This window comes from Octopus bimaculoides, chromosome 12 (assembly GCF_046866305.1).
Source record: "Octopus bimaculoides isolate indiv1 chromosome 12, ASM4686630v1, whole genome shotgun sequence".
NCBI lineage: Eukaryota > Metazoa > Mollusca > Cephalopoda > Octopoda > Octopodidae > Octopus > Octopus bimaculoides.
The window spans coordinates 44,834,180-44,857,547 of record NC_142939.1 but is presented as its reverse complement, the minus strand read 5'-3'; the positions used below and the strand labels follow the sequence as shown (position 1 = coordinate 44,857,547).

General features: G+C 34.9%; 1 protein-coding gene across 4 annotated transcripts in view; it reads left to right on the top strand.

Moving 5' to 3' along the window:
• The window catches only part of LOC106873066 (uncharacterized), a 56,933-nt gene extending 44,854 nt beyond the window's left edge, over nucleotides 1-12,079 (top strand). For 3 of the 4 annotated variants that reach the window (XM_089360983.1, XM_089360980.1, XM_089360981.1), the window contains 5 exons: nucleotides 1,891-2,117; nucleotides 2,222-2,321; nucleotides 4,080-4,121; nucleotides 6,888-6,951; nucleotides 11,491-12,079. In XM_089360983.1, coding sequence (XP_089217109.1) covers nucleotides 1,891-2,117; nucleotides 2,222-2,321; nucleotides 4,080-4,121; nucleotides 6,888-6,951; nucleotides 11,491-11,800 — 743 coding nt within the window. In that variant the 3' untranslated portion in view covers nucleotides 11,801-12,079. The remainder of the gene's footprint in view (nucleotides 1-1,890; nucleotides 2,118-2,221; nucleotides 2,322-4,079; nucleotides 4,122-6,887; nucleotides 6,952-11,490) is intronic. The other variant, XM_089360982.1, reaches the window with a different exon arrangement.
• The last annotated feature ends 11,289 nt before the right edge of the window (nucleotides 12,080-23,368 follow it).

Here is a 23,368-nt window from a genome sequence, read left to right as displayed (position 1 = left end):
CCATATTTAAATAATCAGACACCATGGGGATCTATTTTCCAGCAGGACAATTGCCCTGTTCATAAGGCTAGGAAAGTTTTGCAATATTTTGAGTGCAATAATATGGTGGTTATTGAGTGGTCTCTGCAGAGCCCAGATTTGAATCTGATAGAAAACTTATGGAATTATGTTGCTAAAGGAATTCATGCTAAAAAACCAACAAATTTTTCCCAATTATATAATTTTATTGAAGAAATATGGCAGAGCATTCCAAGTGAGTTTTGTGCTCATCTGTCAAACTCCATGTCCCACCGTAGTAAGGCTGTAATTGAAAATAAGGGCTATAAAACTAGATACTAATAATAAATTTTTGTTCATTGATCATTTCTGCTGTAAATTTTCAATTGAAACAAAATAATGTTGGTATGGTCTTAAACTTATTTTGTGCATTAAAATTATTCAAATTGTAGAAAGATATATAAAGCCTATATCATTCGAAAGAGAAAAAAAATTCTACATAGACTGTAAAAAGTAAAATAATTTTATACAGTTTTGTTAAAACGAATTAATGATGGAATAGAGCTGTCATCATCACTCTGAAACTTATTTTGGCTAGTGTATGTGGTGCAGCTATTACAAGGGAGCTAAACCTTTGGTAATAATTCAAAGCATCATTGGAAATGTGAAATTAAGGAAATTTAAAGAAAACGATACATAGAATTCAAATATTTAATTTTTTTATGAATGCCTGTTCTCAAAATGATGACCATTCTGCCCCAGGCACTGCTGATACCTCGGAGCTATGAAATTGCAACATATCAAAAATACATTTCATTTGGTATTTGTGTACAATTTTGTTCAATGGCTAATCTCAGTTTATCAACAGCTGCTAATTTTGTATTGTAGACATTATCTTTTAAGTATCCCCATAAAAAAATGTCATGGGGATGTCTGGTGAATGCAGAAGATATTCTACAGAATTACCTCTTCCAGTCCACCTGTTTGACAGAATGTCATCCCAGTAAGCTCTTATATAACTATGGAAGTGTTGGGGTGACTCAGCTAGCAGAAAATAAAGTCTTCAAAGTCTCCTTGAATGCTTGGTATGACAGATTGTTGCACCAAGTTCAAGTAAATGGGACCAATTGCAATACTGTCAAAAACAAGAATAGTCCAATGAATCCTTTTGTTGGTAAGCCACATCATAATGTAACTCCTAGTAAATTAACATGAGATTCTTCTATAATATTTAAATTCTCAGGTCCCTAATAGGTGCAGTTGTGGTTGTTAATTAGGCCATTTAATTTAAATGTAGTCTCATCACTCCAATCTTTGTTGGAAAGTATACCTCTTCTACACATCTTACCAAGTGCCACTCATAAAACTCCACTCTTTGCTCTGGGTCATCTTCTTTGAGACCATGGACTATTCTTGGAATGTAACTTTTCCACTGACAGTGCTTGAAAATGGATGAACACTTGATTTTGAAACAAACGTCCCATGACTTGCTTGCCAAAGATTTTCTCGAACTTTAGTGATATGATTCTAGTGTCCTTTCTTGCTTTGTGGGACTCAACAATGTCCAGTCTTTGGGAGCATTTCTGGTGGACATTCTGAACAGTTCCATTTGGTTCAAAATGATGTTAAATTGTATTGTGTATCTGTTTTAAAACTCTCTCCTAAACTTCCAGTAGCTCTAAGAACAAGTTTTATTTTGTTCAAAGATTAGTCTAGCTCACATCATTATTTTTAACGGGTTAAATCAAAAAAGAAATGAAAATTGAGTATAGACTTTTAGGAAGTCCCTGTATGTATATACATAAATGTGTGTGTGTTTGTGTGTGTGTGTGTGTGTGTATACACACATAAGCACACGCACTAAAAGACTTATTTTCTAAATTTATTTTCCAGGCAAAAATTGGCTGTTGAAAGTTATTTCTCCTGAAGAACATGAACGAAATTTCGATGTGGAAATAATTCAAGACACACTATCTTCTTTCATGAGAAATTTACAATGGAATTATGTATTTCCATATGGAAATACTTATATCAAATATTTTAATCTGAAGACATATGAGAAAAATGAAATCATGAAATTGAAATTCCACTTTTTGGATAAATTTCTGAGAATCAATGAAGTAAAAATATTTTCTTTACTTATTTTAAAATATTTAAATTTGATAGGCAAGCACATTGCATGTCTTATGAGAGTGAATTTGACATTTCAAATCTATAATTTCAGATAAGTTTGATCAGTAATTACTCGGAGTATAAATTCAAAACAAATGTAGAAAGAAAATTTCAGAATTACTTGGTGACAGAATATACTCGAATAACAAAAGGTATATGGTTGTCTGATATTGTCTTGCTTAAACATTGTTTATTTTAAATGCCAGATATCAGCATCAGTATAAATGGACACTCATACATACACATATATTCATCATATATAAACATATATGCACACATATTTTCATCACAAATACACAAGCATAAACTTGTTGGGTGCATAATGCAGGGAAAAGCCAACTCAGAAGTATCTTCCTGAGGAAATGCAGTCTGGAAGTTATTTTGTCAATGTCCAGGGATCAAAAACAAAATTATCAGAAATTTCCTGTCCAAAACATTGTGCAAAGTCAAACATTTTGGATTGAGGTGATAGAATACATACATATCAAAAAGTTGCCAGACTAGTTCTGTAGTACACCAACAGATGGTAGTACATGAGGGTGTTTGCAATAACACCTAGAAGTGACCTTCATGGGATGGTGTGTCACGCATCATTACTGTGTTTTACTTCACAAGTTGTGAAAATTTTTGTTTTTGTGATTAGATGCATGCTGTTGTCTGTAATTTTGAGATGGACAAGAACAAAGAGCCAGCTTGAAATTTTGCATTAAACTTCGGAAGTCTGCTACAGAGACATTGACCATGCTTTGGTAAACTTATGGCGATGAGGCAATGGGTCATGCAATGCTTCAAGTGGCACAGGAGCTTCAAAAGCAGAAAAACATCCCTGGAAGATGAGCGATCCTGAAGACCTGCTGCAAGCATCACTCCAGGAAATGTGGAGAAATTTCATCAGTTTGTGCATGAGGATCGTCAGAGGACAATCAAAGATGTTTTGAAGCATTTCAGGGAGGACATTTGGTGAAAGTGACCAGAATTGTGGAGTGCAAAGAATTGGATTCTTTGTGATGACAATGCACCCTGTCATGAGCTCTCATTACTTGTGAGTTACTCACCAAAAACAGCATGGTATTGCTTACGCACATACCCTATTCACCAGATTTAGCATCTGCAGCCTTCCATCTTTTCTCCAAGATGAAAATGCAGCTCAAAGGTTACTGTTTTAACACCACTATCAAGATCCAAGGTGAATTGAAGATCTTTCACTCACTTATGGAAAACAACTTCCAGGCCAGATTCCAAAAATGGCAGGAATGCTGGGACCAGTGTATTGCTGTGCAGGGTGACCATTTCAAAAGCGATGATGTTAAAACTTAGGTAAATAAGTTATTTTTTATTAAAAATAACTTTTTGCTACCACCACATACATGCATTTGAACATACATACATACATTTATATGCATATGTACATACGTGCATATGTAGATATATATGTACATACACACATATGTAGATATATATGTACATACACACATATGTAGATATATATATGTACATACTAACATACATACTTACATATGTACATACATACACATCTGTGTGTAAATATATGTGTATACACACTCTTACACACATACACACACGTATGTTGGTGACTGGAAGAGCATCTAGTTATAGAAAATCTGCCTCAATAAATTCCATCTGTTCCATGCAAGAATGGAAAAGTGGACACCAAAATGATGCTGATGATGATGTTAGCTATCTGTTCATTATTTGATGTTGTCATCAACTATTTCTTGTTTCCAAGAATTTATCACAAACTGAATGATTCTTCCAAATTGGTGGCATCAATGATTGAAATGGACAATCTTTATATGAAACAGGATTGGACTTCTCAGATCAATAATAGTGTTTGAGTGTTTCAGAGATATTTTTGCCAATTTCTAATTAATATTTTGTCTACTTTTTAGAGAAAATACTTGGGAATGAAACAAATCTCTCCATAAAAATAGGTAATTATTTTTACTTTTTCATGTATCATCTCATAATTTTTGTTTATCAAGTTTGACTACCTCATCGTTCTGATTTCAGTCCCATTACACAATACCAAGAGCAGATGTCATTCATTATAGCACTGGGCCAACTAACTAAAGCCTTGAGAGGATATTAGGAAGTTAGAGACTCTGTAATTATTCTCTATCATTGGAATTAATGTCAAGTATTGAAAATCTGTGTCATATTATATCATGGTTTGATAGCTATAGAAACTGGTTCGTGCCTCGCAAACATGATTTTATGATTGGGAGAGGTCTTTTCTCAAAACTCAACTCTAAATTCAATGACAATTTAATAACTGCATCAAGAATATCCGAATGAGTTTAACCTTTTGTTAACCACGTTACTATTCAAATAGTCTAACTTTGTTTTAACTAATGTTGAAAATAATGAAGAGTTCAGTTGAATAAATTTGTCCTTATTAAGCTGATGTTTGGCAGTTTAATAACTGCACTAAGAATGTTTGAATGAAGGACAGAGAGCTAAGTGAGGTTAACAAACTTAATGTAGTAACACACCCACACCAAAATATTTAATTAACTCTTAATATCATACTGAAAACTGTCCAATTCAAAGTCCAGCTTTGTAATGATTCTGTGAAGGAACAAAAGCGGAGGAGAGAAAGGATTAGAGTTTTCTCCCTTACATTAGGCAGTTTCTCATTTCCTTCCGAATGAATTATTTTACGTGAAGTAGATTTGCCACCTAAATGTGGCTAACCCTTAAGGGTTGATGCTACTGTAGCTTGTAGCCCAAGGAAGACATCTCTAGCTGGCTATTGACACACTATTTGTGCCCTATCAATATTTGCAAAGGGAAGTCATCATTCCCATCTCCAGCCTGACGTGATACATACGGACCTGAGTTTCTGGGTATTGACCTGTCATAAGCGTATGACAACCACCGGTTGGTGATGGGAAATGATTCTCAATGCAAATATATATACTTTTTCCAGTGACGAAAAGTCACTGATCTCGAGCCAGCTGGATGAGATGTCTTCCTGTGGCTACAAGCTACAGTAGCATTGACCCTTAAGGGGGAGCCTTAGCCACATTTTTAGTTGGCAAATATATTTCCCGATGTCATGCTGCTACTGTTTATATCTCGCTCAGAGATTTATTATTGAATTCTTTTATCTTTTACTTGTTTCAGTTATTAGACTGTGGCCATGCTGGGGTACCACCTTCAAGAATTTTAGTCAAACTAAACAACCCCAGTACTTAATATCCTTTTCAAGCCTGGTACTTATTCTATCAGTCTCTTTTGTTGAACTGTTAAGTTATGGGGATGTAAATACATCAACACCAGTTGTCAAGCAGTGACTGGGAATGTACACAGATACAAAGAAAACATGCACCTCTATCTATCTATCTATCTATCTATCTATCTATCTATCTATCTATCTATCTATATATCTATCTATATATCTATCTATATATCTATCTATATATATATCTATCTATATATATATATATATATATATATATATATATGCATGCATGCATGTATGTATGTATGTGTATATATATATATATATATATATATATATATATATATATATATATATATATATATATATATATATATAAAAAAGGAAAAATTAAATTCAAACAGGGATAAAACTCTTTTACAGGAATTTTATCAAGAAAACTCCTGTAAAAGAGTTTTATTCCTTTTTGAATTTATTTACCAAATATTTGCCCGGGATATATTCAATGTTGAATTTTTATTCCTGTCTCCACGCGTGTACCCAAAAGCAGCCCGGAAGTATTCCCGCTTCTTTGATGAAGATATATACAGATAAACTTCATTCCCTTTACTCTGTCGGATACGTAGTGTGTTCGTTTTTGGTGAGGTGGGAATTCTGTTTATTTATATATATTTTTTGTACAATACTGTGCTGATGAACAAAATCTAGATTCATTCTAGTAATCGCGAAATCGGTCGATACACAGTTAAGTTTATTTAAAAGAAAGTAGGTAGGCTTCTGTTGGTTGTTTTTCCTCGCATTAGGTACTAAATGTGGTTATTTTGAGAAGTCCACTGTGTGGCGTTGTTATTTTTCTGTAATAATGCCCTTTATATATATATATATATATATATATATATATATATATATGACAGGCTTCTTTCAGTTTTCATCTATCAAATCCACTCACAAGGTTTTGGTCGGCGCGACGCGATTGTAAGAGACACTTGCCCAAGGTGGAATGCAGTGGGACTGAATCTGGAACCATGTGAAAATTTGTTTATTTACTTGTAGTATTGGGTCATAGTACAGGAAATTAAGAGTTAAAAATTACACTCATTATTGAAAGAAAAATCATTAGTATTAATGATAATCTTCTTCAAAAGGAATAAAGACCACTTCAACAAACTGTTTAAAAATTCTAATGGTTCCATGTAACAGGAAGAATCTGAGATCTAGAACAGATATCACTATACTTTACCGAAGAAGTCTAATAAGACAAAACATACCAAGAGTTAAGCTCCATACTTAGCAATAACCTGAATCTCTTCCTAAAGCATGTCTCCATTCAAGTCTTTATCAATTTTTATTTTGACAGCAATTATCACAAAAAGTTATAGATTTCCTTTTAATTACGTTAGTAATTTTTAATGAAGATATTTTTGTTTTTGATTATTAAGTTACATATATTAGGTTCCATTTAAGTTTACATAAACTATTGGTTAATTGAGTATCTTATTGTTTTCTCCTTTAGTTATTGGCCTCTTTGCAGTCCTCACGTCATTTTTGATCATCATCATCATCATTCTCTGTATAAGGTAAAGCTTGTATATTATTAATCTTTATTCTCAGTTTATTTCCCTTTTGTGTTTGTATGTGTGTGGGCATATGTGTATGTGCATATATGTGTTTGAATTTGTCTGTGTGTGTGTTTGTTTAAAGAACAGGAAATGGGACATTACCAAAGTATGTGCATGTGTACATGTGTGTGTATGTGTGGGGGATGCATATATATATATATATATATATATATATATATATAAATCAAAGGTAATAAACACAACAAACGAAATCATCAAAGCATAATGAGCAGGAAAAGGATGATAGTACAACAACAGCAAACAGTACAAAACAAGATACACAGATCATTTGCAGCCAATTGCTTCTTCAGTCGGAGTCTAGAATGTCCACATAGTTTCGCCTGATCTTCTTCAATACTACTTGAAACCAACTGGGTCAAAGGCTTAAGCTGAAGGGTCTTTCGACTATCAGACGAATGTAACATAAGAAATAAAATTATACATATACAATGGACAAAAGCCTTTCGGCTATACAACAAACGGAAAATGATTATATATTACAACAAAAATAAAACAAAGCAGAGTCTTTCGACTATCAGGCAGTGTAGTAAGCTAGCGCAAGGAAATATCTTAACTGACCGGGTGGCGAGACAGAACTGAACAGATGTGACTGACCTCAAAGGCAGTCAGTTGAAAAAGGACGACAATGCATAAACCAGACAGCAATATATAAATATATTTTATATTATATTATATTATATTATATATGTAGATATAGATATTGGGTTGGCCAAAAATCCATTCAGTTTTTTTAATCGAAAATTAGGCACAAGTTTTAAACACAAAATGATTTATTCAATCAATGATATAATCATATTTTTGTTCCAGTATCTTCCAATATCCATTATACCTTGTTCAATGAATTTCTTGACTTTACCGGCATAAAAACTTTTCGTGACAATTTTTTACATTCTCCACAGAGTTGAAGGTCTGTTCATTTAATAAATTTTGAAGAGACTTAAACAGGTGGAAATCCGAAGGCACCAGTTCAGGTGAATATTGAGGGTGTAGCAAACTAACCCAGCCAATCCCTAGTAAATTCTGTCATGTCCACAAAAAAGTGTGCAGTCTGGCATTGTCCTAATGAAAGACATTACCCTAATGATCAGCAAGTGCTGGATGCTTCTGGTGGATCACTGCATTTAATTTGTCCAGCTGGTTATGGTACACATCAGAATTGATGGTCCTGTCTGTCCGAAGTAGCTTGTAAAAGATGACATCTTTCCAGTTCCACCAAACTGAAAACATTATCTTCTTTAGGCACAGTCCTGCTTTGGAGGTTATTTGTGGTGCTTTGCAGCACTTCTCCCATGATATTTTGTGCTTCACATTGTTATAGATTATCCAAGCACTCTCACTTCAGTCTGTGAACTTGTGAGAAAACTGGTTGTATTTTGCATGCTCAGGATTACTCTGAAAATGGAGACTGAAAACAAATATTATCAACACCTCATGCTGTTTTATTTTTAAAAAATCAAGACAAGAAAGGTAGCAGAAACCTGCAGGAAGATATGCAGTGTGTACAGAAAGGATGCTGTTGCAGAGCATATCTCAAAAGTAGTTTTCAAGATTTCAATCAGGCATGGCCTAGTGGCTAGTGTGTTGCACTCATGATTGTCAGATCATGGGTTCAGTTCCCAGATTGGGTGGTGTATGGTGTTTTTGAGCAAAGCACTTCATTTCACATTACTCTAATGCTGAGTAGGAACCAGATAATCAAAAAATAGACCCAACGTTTCCTTTGTGCATCATAAAATGTACACTGTTTTGCCTTGGTATAAAGGATGGACTACAGCAAATATTCTGCTCAATACCACAGATTTGCTCATCAGTTGCTTGACCTTAACCAGTTGAGCTTGTCCCTTGGTGGCTGACAATATGTGCACCTCTAATAACAAGCAGAAGTAGTCGGGGAGCATCATAGCCATGTGTTGAGGGGAATTCTTTGGTGCTTGAATAATTCATGTCTGGAAATATTGGTGTTTTGTTCATCCTTAAACAAACCTTATTCGGGGATCTTTTGAGCAGGATGGGCTACTCAACCTGAAAAAAATTCTAACTGGACCTCACCTGCAAGGTCATGTATTGTTTATGTTGATAGGAGATCACCATGTTGTACACATACGGTTGTGATGCATAGACCTGATGTACCCCAGGGTCACTTTGATGACATGCATTGCTCTCTCACCCAATGATAATGATAATAATAATAATAAAGTGACGTACAAAGAATATATTTATCATGTAAAGGTAGAAGAAGAGGTATGATAAGTTGCAATGATTGTGTAGAAAATGAAACAAAAAGTCTTGGTTGGTATATTCAGAACAGTACAGAACTATTACTCATGGGAATTAAATTGACTGTAAGATTTTTAAAGAGATGATTAAAGATTCTGGGACAGCTGAATAATGTGGGTCAAATCTAATTGCCTTTTTGACATACACTTTTTTGATATATGTCAGTAATGACTTTCTCACTGGTATACTTCTCTGTATATTGCATAAATGTAATTCATTTTTCCCATATAAATTGCACTTCATATTCAAGTCCTGTTGAAGCAATAGGATATTATTCAGGTACTCAACTATGAGTCCACTGCATCTTATAGCAGAAAAAGCTGTTAGCTAATGAAGTTCATAACATAATCATTGTTTTTCCTGTTTCGTCTCTTTTTCTGATATATATATATATATATATATATATATATATATATATATATATATAAAGAGAGAAAAGGATAAAGAGAACAATGGCAAGGTTAGCAGTATATTTTATGCATAAAGTCTTACAGCTGTTTCAAGGAAAATTCAATGTATCCCTTCATCGGAAACAGAAATAGTAGAGGAATGGATTATTACATCTATAAGAGGATAGTTGTAGTAGGAAGTGAGAGTGATGCGCTGAAAAAAGTACTAGCCGGTATACAGCACTTACTCGGTATCACCTGTATCTTTGGGTTTGGTTGAATCCAATACCCTTCTTAACCTTATATATATATATATATATATATATATATATATATATATATATATATATATATATATATATATATATATAAGTTCAAAAAGACAATAACAAAAAAACAACAAAGTGAGGACGTGATACGGATAGTGTTATTGGACGCTCGGGAAAGGAAAGAGAGAGTGTATGACGTTTCGGGCGTAGCCCTTCTTCGGAAAGATGGAAAGTTTGGAGATTGGAAAAATGGAGAAAGAGGAAAATGGTACCGATGGCCACGAGGTTACATTGTGAAAAGACCGGAAGAGGAGGTGGTGGGGGAAAAGTTCTTTCTAAGACAGGAGAGTGAAAAAGGGAGATGAATATCTGTGCGTGGGCGAGAGTCTGCGAGTGTGTGTGTGATAACAGAACGTGGTGTGTGTGTGTGTGTGTGTGCGTATGTGTGTGTGTGTGTGTATGACGGAGTGGAAATATATATATATATATATATATATATATATATATATATATAGAAGGAGATAGGGATAAAGGAAAGGAGAAAATGTTTTAGTAGGTTGAGCAATTATAACAAAAGTTGTTTGACATATTAAACTTAATTTTAGATTATATAATTGATTAATCTGCATATATATGCTCAAAACATCAAAACTCACTCTCTTTACTGAGCATCAAACTAATACATTCCTTGTGAATGTTCTCTTGTCTGTTAATTTTATTATTTATTTAATTGAACTGATCGTTGTTTGAATTGACTATATATATATATATATATATATATATATATATATATATATGTCATCATATATATGTATATATATATATGTATGTATGTATAATTGGATGAAAACATCTCTCTCTCTCTCTCTTTCTCTCTCCTCCTTTCTCCCTGATATTTTTTTGCCTATGCACACAAACACCCACTTGAGTTGCCATGATTGACCACAAACTCCATATTTTTGTTATTCTCTCTCTATTTATTTCCTCATGTTCATTTCTGTTGAAGACTGTAGGCTCAAAATATAAATAACTTGCTCACCTTCCCGAGCATCAAACTAATATACCTGCTTGTTGTTTATACACCTGTCTTTGTCTTTTGTTTTTCTCGTGCGGGTCACACGTAAAAGCACCCACTACACTCTCTGAGTGGCTGGCGTTAGGAAGGGCATCCAGCTGTAGAAACTCTGCCAAATCAGATTGGAGCCTGGTGTTGCCATCCGGTTTCACCAGTCCTCAGTTAAATCGTCCAACTCATGCTAGCATGGAAAGCGGATGTTAAACGATGATGATGATGATGATGATGGTGATATATATACACTCACAAGCAAGCATGCATGCGCATACACAAGCATACTTATACAAATATATATGCATACATAGTGGGTGTTTGTGTGCACAGAGCAAAAAAAAATTAGGGAGAAATGGGGAGAGAGAAAGAGAGAGATGTTTTCATCCAATTGTACATACATACAGACAGACAGACATATACATACACACACACGTGTGTGCACACACTCACACACATATATTGTCTATTGCAGATATAATATACTCAAAAACAAAAGCAGTAAAGATTACATGCCAACACATCAAGCCTGTCAAGTCAACCAAGTCAATCAAGCTGATCAAGTTGATGAAATCAATCAAGCTGATCAAGTTGATGAAATCAATCAAGATTATGAAGTCTATGAAACCTTGCCCGAAGAGAATATCCGGTGTGCCGTGCAAAATTCTGACTCAGTTTATGACAAACAAATTGGATTAGAATTATCCTCTCGACAGCAAAACCCTGAGGGTCCATATGAAAATGAAGATCCAGGATCAGCGTATTACATCATAGGAAATCGATGACATTGATGAAAAAATAGAGCTATAGGTGGAAACCCCTCCTCAGCTCGTTGATAATCCTGATATTGAACAACTCTACATACAACTAATCACATAAACACATATACACAGTCATAAATGACAGAGAAATAGTTTGATGAAATTTTACTTAGCAATAAGAAGACTTCTAATAACTTACATGCTTTCATCAATGCAAAATGTAAAAAATCCTACAAAATAGTGGGGTTTTTATGAGTACTACTGGATTACTTGAATCCATGTATTGTGACTTAAATATATATATATATAATATATATATATATATATATATATATATATATATATATATATATAAAAGATAATAAGAGTGAAAAAACTACAGAAGGCTTGTGTTACATGGTTAAAGTATATATTTAAATTATATCAGAAAAATGTTATAAAATCTTTTTGGTATAAATACAATGTTTATATACCAAAAAGATTTTATAACATTTTTCTAACATTTTTCTTACATTTTTCTGACATAATTTAAATATATACTTTAACCATGTAACACAAGCCTTCTGTAGTTTTTTCACTCTTATTATCTTTTATACATCCAACCACGTGCTTTCACATACCAACTTTCTCACCTATATATATATATATATATATATATATATATATATATGTATGTATGTATGTATGTATATATATATAAAAATTAAAAAAAAGCAACACGGATTTCAAAGGTTATTGCAGTACGCACGTTTCATGCTACTCCATTTATTTAAGTAATGTGAGCATATATATATAAAGCATATATAAATAAAGTTAATAAAAGAAAGTGGAGAAAAAAATATTGTGGGTACTTTGTTAAATTTATTTGAACTCACATTGAAAAAGTAATACATATAAGATTCAGGATATAAAGGGACCGGATCAACGAAAGAAATAACCAAAGAAATAACTTGAAAAATCTTAAATATGTTTCAGTCCTGTTTTAGGTTTGAATTATCAGCATTCAAACTATTTTAGATGTTAAAAAAACCACATTTAGTCAGATATCTTCAGAGATAGATCTGTACTTTCAGGTGTTGAACAATGAAATAAACTGTGTTTTCAAATATTCAAACATAAACAATAATTTATAAGGACGTCAAGTTCATGTGAGGAGATATTATACATTCTTTTCTACTCTAGGCACAAGGCCTGAAATTTTGGGGGAGGGGGCCAGTCAATTAGATCAACCCTGTTTGAAATGATGGCACATTTTTTTTCTATTTTTCACAGATTTTAGTAATGCTTGGTACTTTAGATAAAAATCGTAGCTCAAGGGATTGATGCCTTTTGCCAAAAAAGAATTATCTTTTCTGCTACAATCTTGACAATTTGTTTAATTGAAGGATCTTTCTCAACTACATTCTTTTGTTTTTCTCGTTCAAATAAAACATATTTTAGTATGTCCTTGTAGGTTGACAAAACTTGTTCGCTAAGATCACATGGAGTACCAAATATTGGGCATTCAATATCAAGATGTGTTATTGGCTTATGAGTCCTCACTACATGTAAATAACACTAAATTTAACACGATCGTTAATTTTAATACAATGGCCTAAAGTCAAGGTACAAAGCAGAAAAGTTTACACATGTATGACATACGTCTATATGCAGTGACACTGGAGAGAAGCTCACACTCCCATTCTCTTTTTAGTCAATGTGGAATCTCAAGATATTAGGCAGTTGTATTGAAATTTGGTATGCAACCTCTTAAGGATACTATTCTTACTGTTTTGCATTCTGCTATGTAGAAATATGTATTCGTTACGACTTATAATCCATGAAATTCAAAATTCAACCAAAAATAGTGATTTTTAAAAATTTTCAATTGCTTTGCAGAGCCTGAAAAAATATCTAACTGCAAAGTTTCTTTTAACCCTAATTTGCAACAAAATATTGATTCTTGATTACCAATTTAAAAAGTTGCATCAAGTCAATCAAGCTGATGAAATTGATGAAATTGATCAAGCTGATGAAGCTTATGAAGCTTATGAAGTCCTTCCTGAAGAGAATATCTGTCGTGCCGTGCAAAACTCTGATTCAGTTTATGGCAATGAAATTGGATTAAAATTATGCTCTCTACAGCAAAACCCTAGAGGTCCATGTGAAAATGAAGATCCAAGAGTAACATTACATCAATTGGAATAGATGACATAAATGGAAATGTAGTGCTATAGACGGAAATCCCACCTCAACCGATTGATAATCCTGATATTGAACAATTCTACAAACAATCTATCACACACACACACATGCAAGTACCCAAAAGTAACCAGAAACATTCTCTGTGGGACAAGCACATTGTAGTTCAGGCTTCCATCACTAAAAGCCACTTGATATGACCCTCAGACATCAGTCTGACAACCAGCATTGTTGGGTGTGGTCATACTGCCACATGGAGCAGATATGTTGTGCAGTACTCCTCCCCTGTTCATTGATTTTTTTTTTTTTGTTGGTTGAAATGAAAGAACAGCATGATTCTGTGAAATGCTGTTTTCTACTGGGGAAAACAGTGGCTGAAACAGTTATCATGCCACAAACAGTTTACAAGGAAGCTGCCATGAGCAAGATAAAAGTTTATGAGTGGTTTTCATGCTTTAGGAATGGCCACTTGTTGCTTGAAGACCAACGTTGTTCAGGACATCCATCAACCTCCTGAATGAATGAAAATATGAAAATTCATGAACTGATATTGGCAGACTCTCATCAAACAATTGATGAACTTGTTGATATGACTTGCAAATGAAAAGAGTTGCAGCAAAATTTGTACCTCGCTTGCTCATGAAAGATCAAAAGCAGTTACAACTGAATGTGTGTCATGAACTGAAAAGAGAGTGAGAAATTGATCTGGACCCTTTTTTGAAGGTCATCACTGGTACGAAAGCTGGTGCTATGGAATTTGCAGATGTGGAAGAAGTGAACAAAAAAAACAACAAAAGTGTTAAAAGGCATCCTTTGCAAGAGTTCCAGCACTGTTTCAAACAGTGAAAGACATGTCTGGACTGATGCATGTAAAACTAAGTGAATAAAATAATATTGTAAAATTCCGGTTTCTTTTGTGTACTCTCTTGTGTGTATATATATATATATATATTTATATATATATATATATATATATATATATATATATATATATATATATATATATATATATATATATATATATACATATATATTTTAATATAAAACTTTATCCCGTCTAACAGCCATTTCTGCTTCCAATGTCCTACAGTATAGCCATTGAAAATTCTGAGAATAATCTTTGTCATATTTTGTAACGCATCTGATCTGGAACACGGAGCCTCATCAGAGTGAAGAAAAATATGTAAGAGAAAAGAAGAGGAAGAGCCTCGAGAAGAAGAATGAAAGCTTAATATATTTAAATCATACCATTTTGCAGAGTAACGTTACAGGATATTGAGTAAATGACTTAACTAGAAATATTCATAGGTGGGTTAATCTTTTTTTTAGGGGTAACAGAGTGTATAAATAATAAAAAAGTAAAATAAATACTTTACAATAACGGAATACAACAATAGGTCTAGGAAAAGAGGGAGTGATAGTGCCATAAAGTTTAGAAGTAATCATAATAGTTTTTAAGATGATGCTAATAGTACAAATTAATAGTTTATCCCAATAAAATGCCCATCAATTGATTACAAATTATTTATCAGGTCATCCCATAAATTCTGTCCGATTTTACCTTTTTGAAAATTGTATGAAATTTAAAAGTATTTTAGAATGTCTAATGGAATTAAAAATTATTTTTATGCATTTGTGTACATTTAAACTAATTAATTATTATTTTACAGAATAATAGAATTAAAATTTATTTCTAACATGGAAGTATCCAAAGAGCATTTAAGGCACATAATGCTTTATGAGTACAAAAAATGAAACTCTGCAGCCGAAGCGACTCGAAACATACACTCAGTTTATGGGAAAGAATGCTTGAATGAAAGAACTTGGAGAAGATGGTTTGCAAAATTCAGAAGTGGCGATTTCAGCCTTGAAGATGAAGATCGAACAGGACGTCCATTTTAGTTTGATGATAAGCTCCTTGAGGCATTACTTGAAGAAAATCTTGCATTATCAGTTGAAGAATTGGCAATAAAGCTTAGTTCAAACCATGCAACTGTTCATCGTCAGCTTCAACAACTTGGAAAGGTTCCTAAACTTGAAAAATGGATTCTTCATGAATTGTCCGAATGCAACCGCAAATCCCAAGTTGACAACTGCTCTTCTCTCCATTCTCGCGAACTCATTTCACTCTTTTTGGATAGACTTGTGACTGGTGATGGAAAATGGATTTTCTATCGAGAAGGGAACTTCATGGAAAAAAGGTTCTCTCTATCTGGTGGGATTGCAAAGGAGTAATTCACTTTGAATTGTTACCACCTAATACAACAATCAATGCTCTAGTCTACTGTCAGCATTTAGAGTGTTTGAACCAAGCTTTGAAGAGAAAAAGACCCGCTTTAGTGAATCGAAAAGGAGTGATGTTTCATCAAGACAATGCGTGACCCCAAACTGCAAAGATCATATCACAGAAGATCGAAGAGCTTGGTTAGGAAAAAATTCCTCACCCACCTTATTCTCCTCACCTAGCTCCTTCAGACTACCATTTGTTTCGTAGTTTACAGAATCATTTGGAGGACATAACTTTCGCAAGCCAGGAGGAGGTCGAGACTGACATTTCAGAATTCTTCACTTTGAAACCAAAAGAGTTTTACATTGATGGGATTAAAAAGCTTGTAAATAGATGGAAGGAAGTCATAGATAATCAGGGAAAGTACATTGATGATTAAATTTCAATTAAATATAACATTTGATCACTTGTTTTCTTTATTCAAAATTCAGACAGAACTTATTGGATGACCTGATACTAACTGATATGTTGTAAAGACCAACCACCTATTACCCATAATGGGATTGACCAAAGTCCAGCTTCCAATATAATTGGTCAGTTAAATTTAAAAGCGAAGGGCAAGCTATTAAGACCATTATACGGGTAGATGTAAATAAAAAGTTATATATATAGACACATACATACATAGATATGTATATATATATATATAGATATAATGATGGCCATCCACTATTGACCGAGGAAGACCATTGCTGACCTTCAGGAGCATTGTGTGCTCAAGGGCTAACTTATATTTTGCATTTGTGGGTCCATTGGTAGCTAATGAGCCCTGCTCTTGATAAGCATTCATGACTGCAAACATTGCAGACCAAGCTTTCCCCATTCACTACACCAGCAGTGCGCTTTTGAGCAGCACGCTTAATTTCTATGTGCAGATTCAAAAGTGTCAATGCCCTCTTTAACCTGCTTCCTCCATCTGCATATATATATATATATATATATATATATATATGACAATAGAATGTCCATGCTTAACAATCTGATTGTTTAAAGAAGTTTTGAAAATGATTTTTTTTACTCTTTCAATCAGTGATGCCATCACCAATAAAATCTGAATAATATATTGTCACAAATAATTTTTAAAACTATACATTGAACAATTTCTGATTATTTTAAAATTATAACAGATATCTGAGAATAAAAAAAAATTAAATAAATTATTTCTCCTGTTTAAATTCATTATTTATATATGTATTACTATTGTTGTAAATACACTTCTCAGAGCTTGATTTCACTTGCTTTGGCTGATTCTATAAGAATGGGCAACAACCTATCGTCAAAGATCATGCAGTATCTTCATCCATGAGACTTAACATTAAACTATCTCAAAATCCTTGCTGTCCCCAATAAAGCAGTTTTCTGAGCATATTCTGTCCTCACATCAATCCCAGTTTTTTCACCTTGAACTGGGGACCAGCACAGGCTCTGTGGAGCTTGTTGAACATGTGGCTGATGTTGTGAGAGTAGAGGTGATGTTGGGATCACAGACACAAGATGAGTGAAGGTGGTGCTGGTACTTGGGGATGAGGCCCACTTCAACTGGAGTGTCACAGTCAGCAATTAATGATTGGTATTGCTGAGTTTATCTCCTCTGTAGACCTGGCAGTTAGTGATAAATGACCTCTAGAAGCAGAAGATGATGTAATTGATTGCCTTCCAGGTGTAGATGTCTGGACTATACCAAGTTTAGTGATAGATTAGTTTGTGGGGGAACCAGGTGTTGATGATATAGAGATTGTTCTCATGGCATAGGAGAAGCAGGTGATTACTATTGTCATTGGTGCTAGCATTAGTATCTGTCAAGATGATTATGATGTTACAGTGTGGGATTTGTCCTAAAAACTGTTGGAGCTGATTGTAGTTGTGATCCTTGACTTGTTTTCTGTGACACCTGTTGGGGCATAGGCAATGATGATAGTCATGTTCCTGTGCTGGTGGAGAAAATGGGTGGACAAGTGGTTGTTCACCAGGTCCCAACTGATGAGCACCTGCAGAGGCCTATCTGGTTCTTGGGGCCACACCAGATGAGACAGTGGTTTCCTATGATGAATTCACACCACTGCTAGGCCAGTGTGTCTTGTAGAGACCTATCAGGATGATGTTGTAGTGGAATAACTCATGAGAAGGCAGAGTGGCTGCTCTGCAGTGAAGGAGTGACAGGATATTCCATGTGGAAACCTAAACTGTATAGTGTAAGTTGATTTCTTGTTGGTTGGGCAGTTCATTTTCTTCTGGTCAGTGTCGTAACAAGTCAAGGGTTGTTACAACAACTTCTTCTGAGCAGGTTGATGGTCTTCCACAGAAAAGTCGGATGATGAGGCTGCCATCTTGGCAATGAGCTGACACATCAAGGATCACTGTTAGTTTAGAACCTCCTCAGGAGACTGGTCTGCCTAGGGTGGCCTTACCAGATGGTAAAGCTCCAGATGGTAAAACTCCAGATGGTAACACTCTCTTGGATCTACAGGACATGCAAGCCCCTTCGTCATGACAAAGCCAGATCCAAGGGGGCTGGTTGAAACATGGTTCATTACCAAGTATTTCCAAAAAAATTTAAGTAAACTTTCATTAGGTATGTCATTCAGAAAGTTACACAAGCTACAGGATACTCATAACTAGTATAGAATTTACATGCATTTAATATAACATGAAAACAGTACACATAGTATAACTGAGTGAATGGTTGATAACTTCATGAATATAGAAGTTGCTGAGATCCACATAGGAAGCGCATCCATTAGATATCAAATGTGTTTTATAATATTTTGGTATGTCACTGTTGTCACTTCCAGTATTGATCACAATTGACTTATGAAGTAATTTACTTTCATGTTTTTTTTTTTTTATGACAGAAAATTGCATGTTAAATCAATTCTAAACTGGGGAATTAGGGATTGGTGTCACTACTTCAGTTTACTATAAAAATTATTTACATATCTGCACAAGAGATTTGCTCTGCAATCCACTGAAGGCTGGTGGTCCTGACAGTATTGTTATTAAAGTAGATAAAACTGCATATTTGCAGAGAAAATATTCAGGGCTCAAATACTACTCAAAAATGTGAATTTTAGGTGGTGTGTGTTGTGAAACTCAAAATTGTTTTGTTTACACTGTAACTTCCCCAGATTGTGACACAACCGAATAAAGCATGCCTGCATGTATGCAGGCATACAGGCATATATGTGTGTGTGTGTGTGTGTGTGCATGAGTGTGTGTGCGTGTGTGTGCGTATGTGTGTATCTATGTTTGTATGTATGCATATAATATATTTTTCCAGATATATCCAGTTCTTTTTCTCTTTGTACATTCTAACACATTGCCATTCCTATTCCCAAAGGGTGATAACCATGCAAGAAAGCTCCTTGCATCCAAAAACCTTGATCACTCTGGTTAAGTGTTAGATTATAGAACTCATCACTCATGTTAATCTTGCCATTTTACATTCACTTTATATAAAAATGTAATCAAAAGTAGCAAGTGTGTTTATCTCATAACCATCAACTTCTTTGAGCAACTCTCAAATAATGGTTTTCTTGCTAAAGAAAGGGACCGCAGGTTTTCTATTCTCATTTAATGCTATAACCCCTTTCACTATAATATACCAGTGATAAAAAAAAATGTCTGACTACTAGTCTTTGCCAAAGAAGGTGGTAGAGGTAAGCTTCAAGATGGACAGTTACATCTATTCACAGGCATTCACAACTGCTTCACATAATCTCGTACATAGATGATATGGAGATTTTAGAAGAATTCTTAGATATTTAGGTACTTTTTATATCTGACCTCTCATTCAAGCTTGAATAACTATTAAAAACTGATAGCGTCCAATACAAGCAATGTAAGGCTAAACATTTTGATTCTTAATCACTGGACTTGGTTTGAAACTGTTCAGAGAAAGAAAAGCTAAACAGTGCTATTTTAGCATGCAGTCTTTCAGTTTCTGCAGTCTACATTGAGAAATGACCTGATATGGGTTATAATTTAGATTCAGGGTTTAGTATTAGGTTTGAACTTCATGTTAAAGTGTAAATAACTAGGTAGACAGCACACTAGAGTGGCACTGGCTAAATAGTGCTTCTTTGTTAATTGTGAGAGAAGTTCTTTGGTTATCATTGCTCAGGGGTTCTCCATATTCTCTGTAGAGTGTGTAAGTGATATGAATATTGCTCTGATCAGACGGAGAAGAGCTGTTCAGCACTGTGAGGACCAAAGAACTGAAGTGTTTCAGTTGCAAGACAGTGTGTGAGAGAAAGTTGAGATGTTATGTGTCTGCATGGATGATGGTGCACTTGCATTTAATGATTCTGCAAACAAAAAGAGGCTAGGAAATGCCGTTATGAAAGACTGTTGAACATGGAGAATAAATGGGAGGAGGAGGAGAGCCTGCCAAATGTTGACACAATTGAGGGACCAGCTACCCAAATCAACAGTTGGCACTCCGTCAGTTATGACAAGTGTTCCAGTTGATCCGATCAATGGAACAGCCTGCTCGTGAAATTAATGTGCAAGTGGCTGAGCACTCCACAGACACGTGTACCCTTAACGTAGTTCTTGGGGAGATTCAGCATGACACAGAGTGTGACAAGGCTGGCCCTTTGAAATACAGGTACAACAGGAACAGGAAGAAAGAGTGGGAGAAAGTTGTGGTGAAAGAGTACAGCAAGGCTCACCCCCCCCCCTGCCGGAGCCTCGTGGAGCTTTAGGTGTTTTTGCTCAATAAACACTCACAACGCCTGGTCTAGGAAACAAAACCGTGATCCTAAGACCCTGAGTCTGCTGCCCTAACCACTGGGCCATTGCACCTCCACCAAATCGACAGAACCTTGGTAGATAAAGCAATTAAGGATATAAAGATAGGGAAAGCCCCTGATCCACCAAGAATCACTGCTGAGATGCTTAAAATATCTAGCGGTGTGGGTTGTGGTCTAGTCACCCGTATTGTAAATCAGGTGATTCACGAAGGAGTCGTTACCAATGACTGGTGTAGCAGCACTGTAGTCAACTGCTACAAAGGTAAAGGTGATGCCTTTGATAGAAATAATTATAGAAGTATCAAATTGTTGGATCAGGTGATGAAAGTTATGGAGAGGGTCACAGTCCAACTAATTAGGAAGAGAGGTAGTCTAGTTGAGATGCAGTTTGGTTCTGTGCCAGGGGGAAGCACCACTGATGCTATATTTCTAGTAAGGCAGCTGCAAGAGAAATACATAACCAAAGACAAACCTTTATACTTGGCTTTTCTTGACTTGGAGAAAGCCTTTGACAGGGTCCCCCAATCCCTTACTTGGTGGTCAGACCAAAAAAAAAAAAAGGGATAGATGAGTGGTTGGTGAAAGCTGTTCAAGCCAGGTACAAGGACACTGTCATTTAGGTGAGGTTTGGCAACAAGTACAGTGTAGTATATATATATGCTACATGGCAGTGAAAGATGGGCTGTGACTGCTGAAGACATGAGAGACTTGAAAGACTATCACTGGAGGAGGGGGTCATGACGAGAATGAGAAACAAGGCGTATGAGAAAACATGGGTTATGAAACGGAGAGAGAATATTGCAAAGATCTAAAGAAATATAATTTGTAAGTTATTTGAAGAATTACAAGATATGAAAGTTGGGAACACATGGGTTAGATGGATAGATAAACCGACAGACAGATAGATAGATAGATAGATAGATAGATAGATAGATAGATAGATAGATAGATAGATAGATAGATAGGAGGAGAAAGGGATTGAAGAAGAGAAAAAATGTTTTAGCTATAAAAATAGGTTGAGCAATTATAACAAAAGTTGGATCTTTCTGATTTGACAGGCAACACTTTTCATTTATGTTTTATGTAGTGTTTTTGGTACCGAAACACTTTCAAACTTCGTATACTTGTATATTTTGTGTTATAGAACAGATAAAAATTTTTGTATTCGAAGTTATTTCGTGTAAAAAATTGTCGTATTTCGGTAATTTCAACCAATCACTGACGTCTATTGAAGTGAAAACAATTACTGCCATGGAATGTAAACAACATGTTCTAACGGTGTCATGTGATCTTTTCCTTTGAATAAAATTAGTGCCGTAGTTTGTCAACAACAACTATCGGTGGTACTGTTATTTATGACATCGTTCGTGCGTTTGTACTGGTTTTAGCTTTCGGGTTTTAGGGTTAGGGTTCAGGTTTTAGAGTTAGGGTTATGATTATTTTTGCCATAACCTCACTCATAACCCTAACCCTAACTCTAAAACCCGAACCCTAACCCTAAAACCCTTACTAAGGAATAATGATATAATTAAACAGGGAATAACACTCTTGACACCGGCAAAAATTATTGTTTACAAAAACAGCAGTAACTGTATTCAACTGAATAGACGTCAGTGATTGGTTGAAATTACAGAAATACGACAACTTTAACATGAAATAACTTGCGATGTACAATTTTTTGTTAAGAAGGCTAAGAGAAAAAGTTGTTTTATATGACACATTCTACCAGTATCTCAAGTGTGAAAGTGTTTCGTTAAGAAAACAAGTGGTACCCGTCAAATCAGAAGGATCCCAAAAGTTTGTTAGACATATTATTATCATTATTATTATTATTATTAGGCTGGCAGAATCATTAGCACATCAGACAAAATGCTTAGCAGCGCTTCTTCCAGCTCTTTACATTCTGAGTTCAAGTACAGTCGAAGTTAACTTTACCTTTCATCCTTTTGGGGTCAATAAAGAAGTATCAGTTGTGCAGTGGGGTTGATATGGAACCTGAGTGAAAATCGGCTTCAAGAGATTTAATTACAGATCCGAGTCCAGACGCTACTTATGCGTCTGTTAAAGCAGAAATTTTACAGAGGAACACTAGAAGTGAGGAAAGCAGTTTCAACGAATTGATGGCAGACGAAGAGTTAGGGGACAGAACGCCATCCCAATTTTTACGCCGTTTAAGAGAGTTAAGCGGTAAATCCGCTGACGCTCCCCTACTCCGGAAGATTTTTTTTTCTAGGTTGCCATCAAATATACAATCAATTTTGGCAACAGGACTGGAATCAAATACTGTAGACCAAATAGCCACAATGGCTGATAAGATTATGGAATTCTCCGTGCAGCCATCGTCTCGTGCTGCTTGTGTTTGCTCCGATGCAC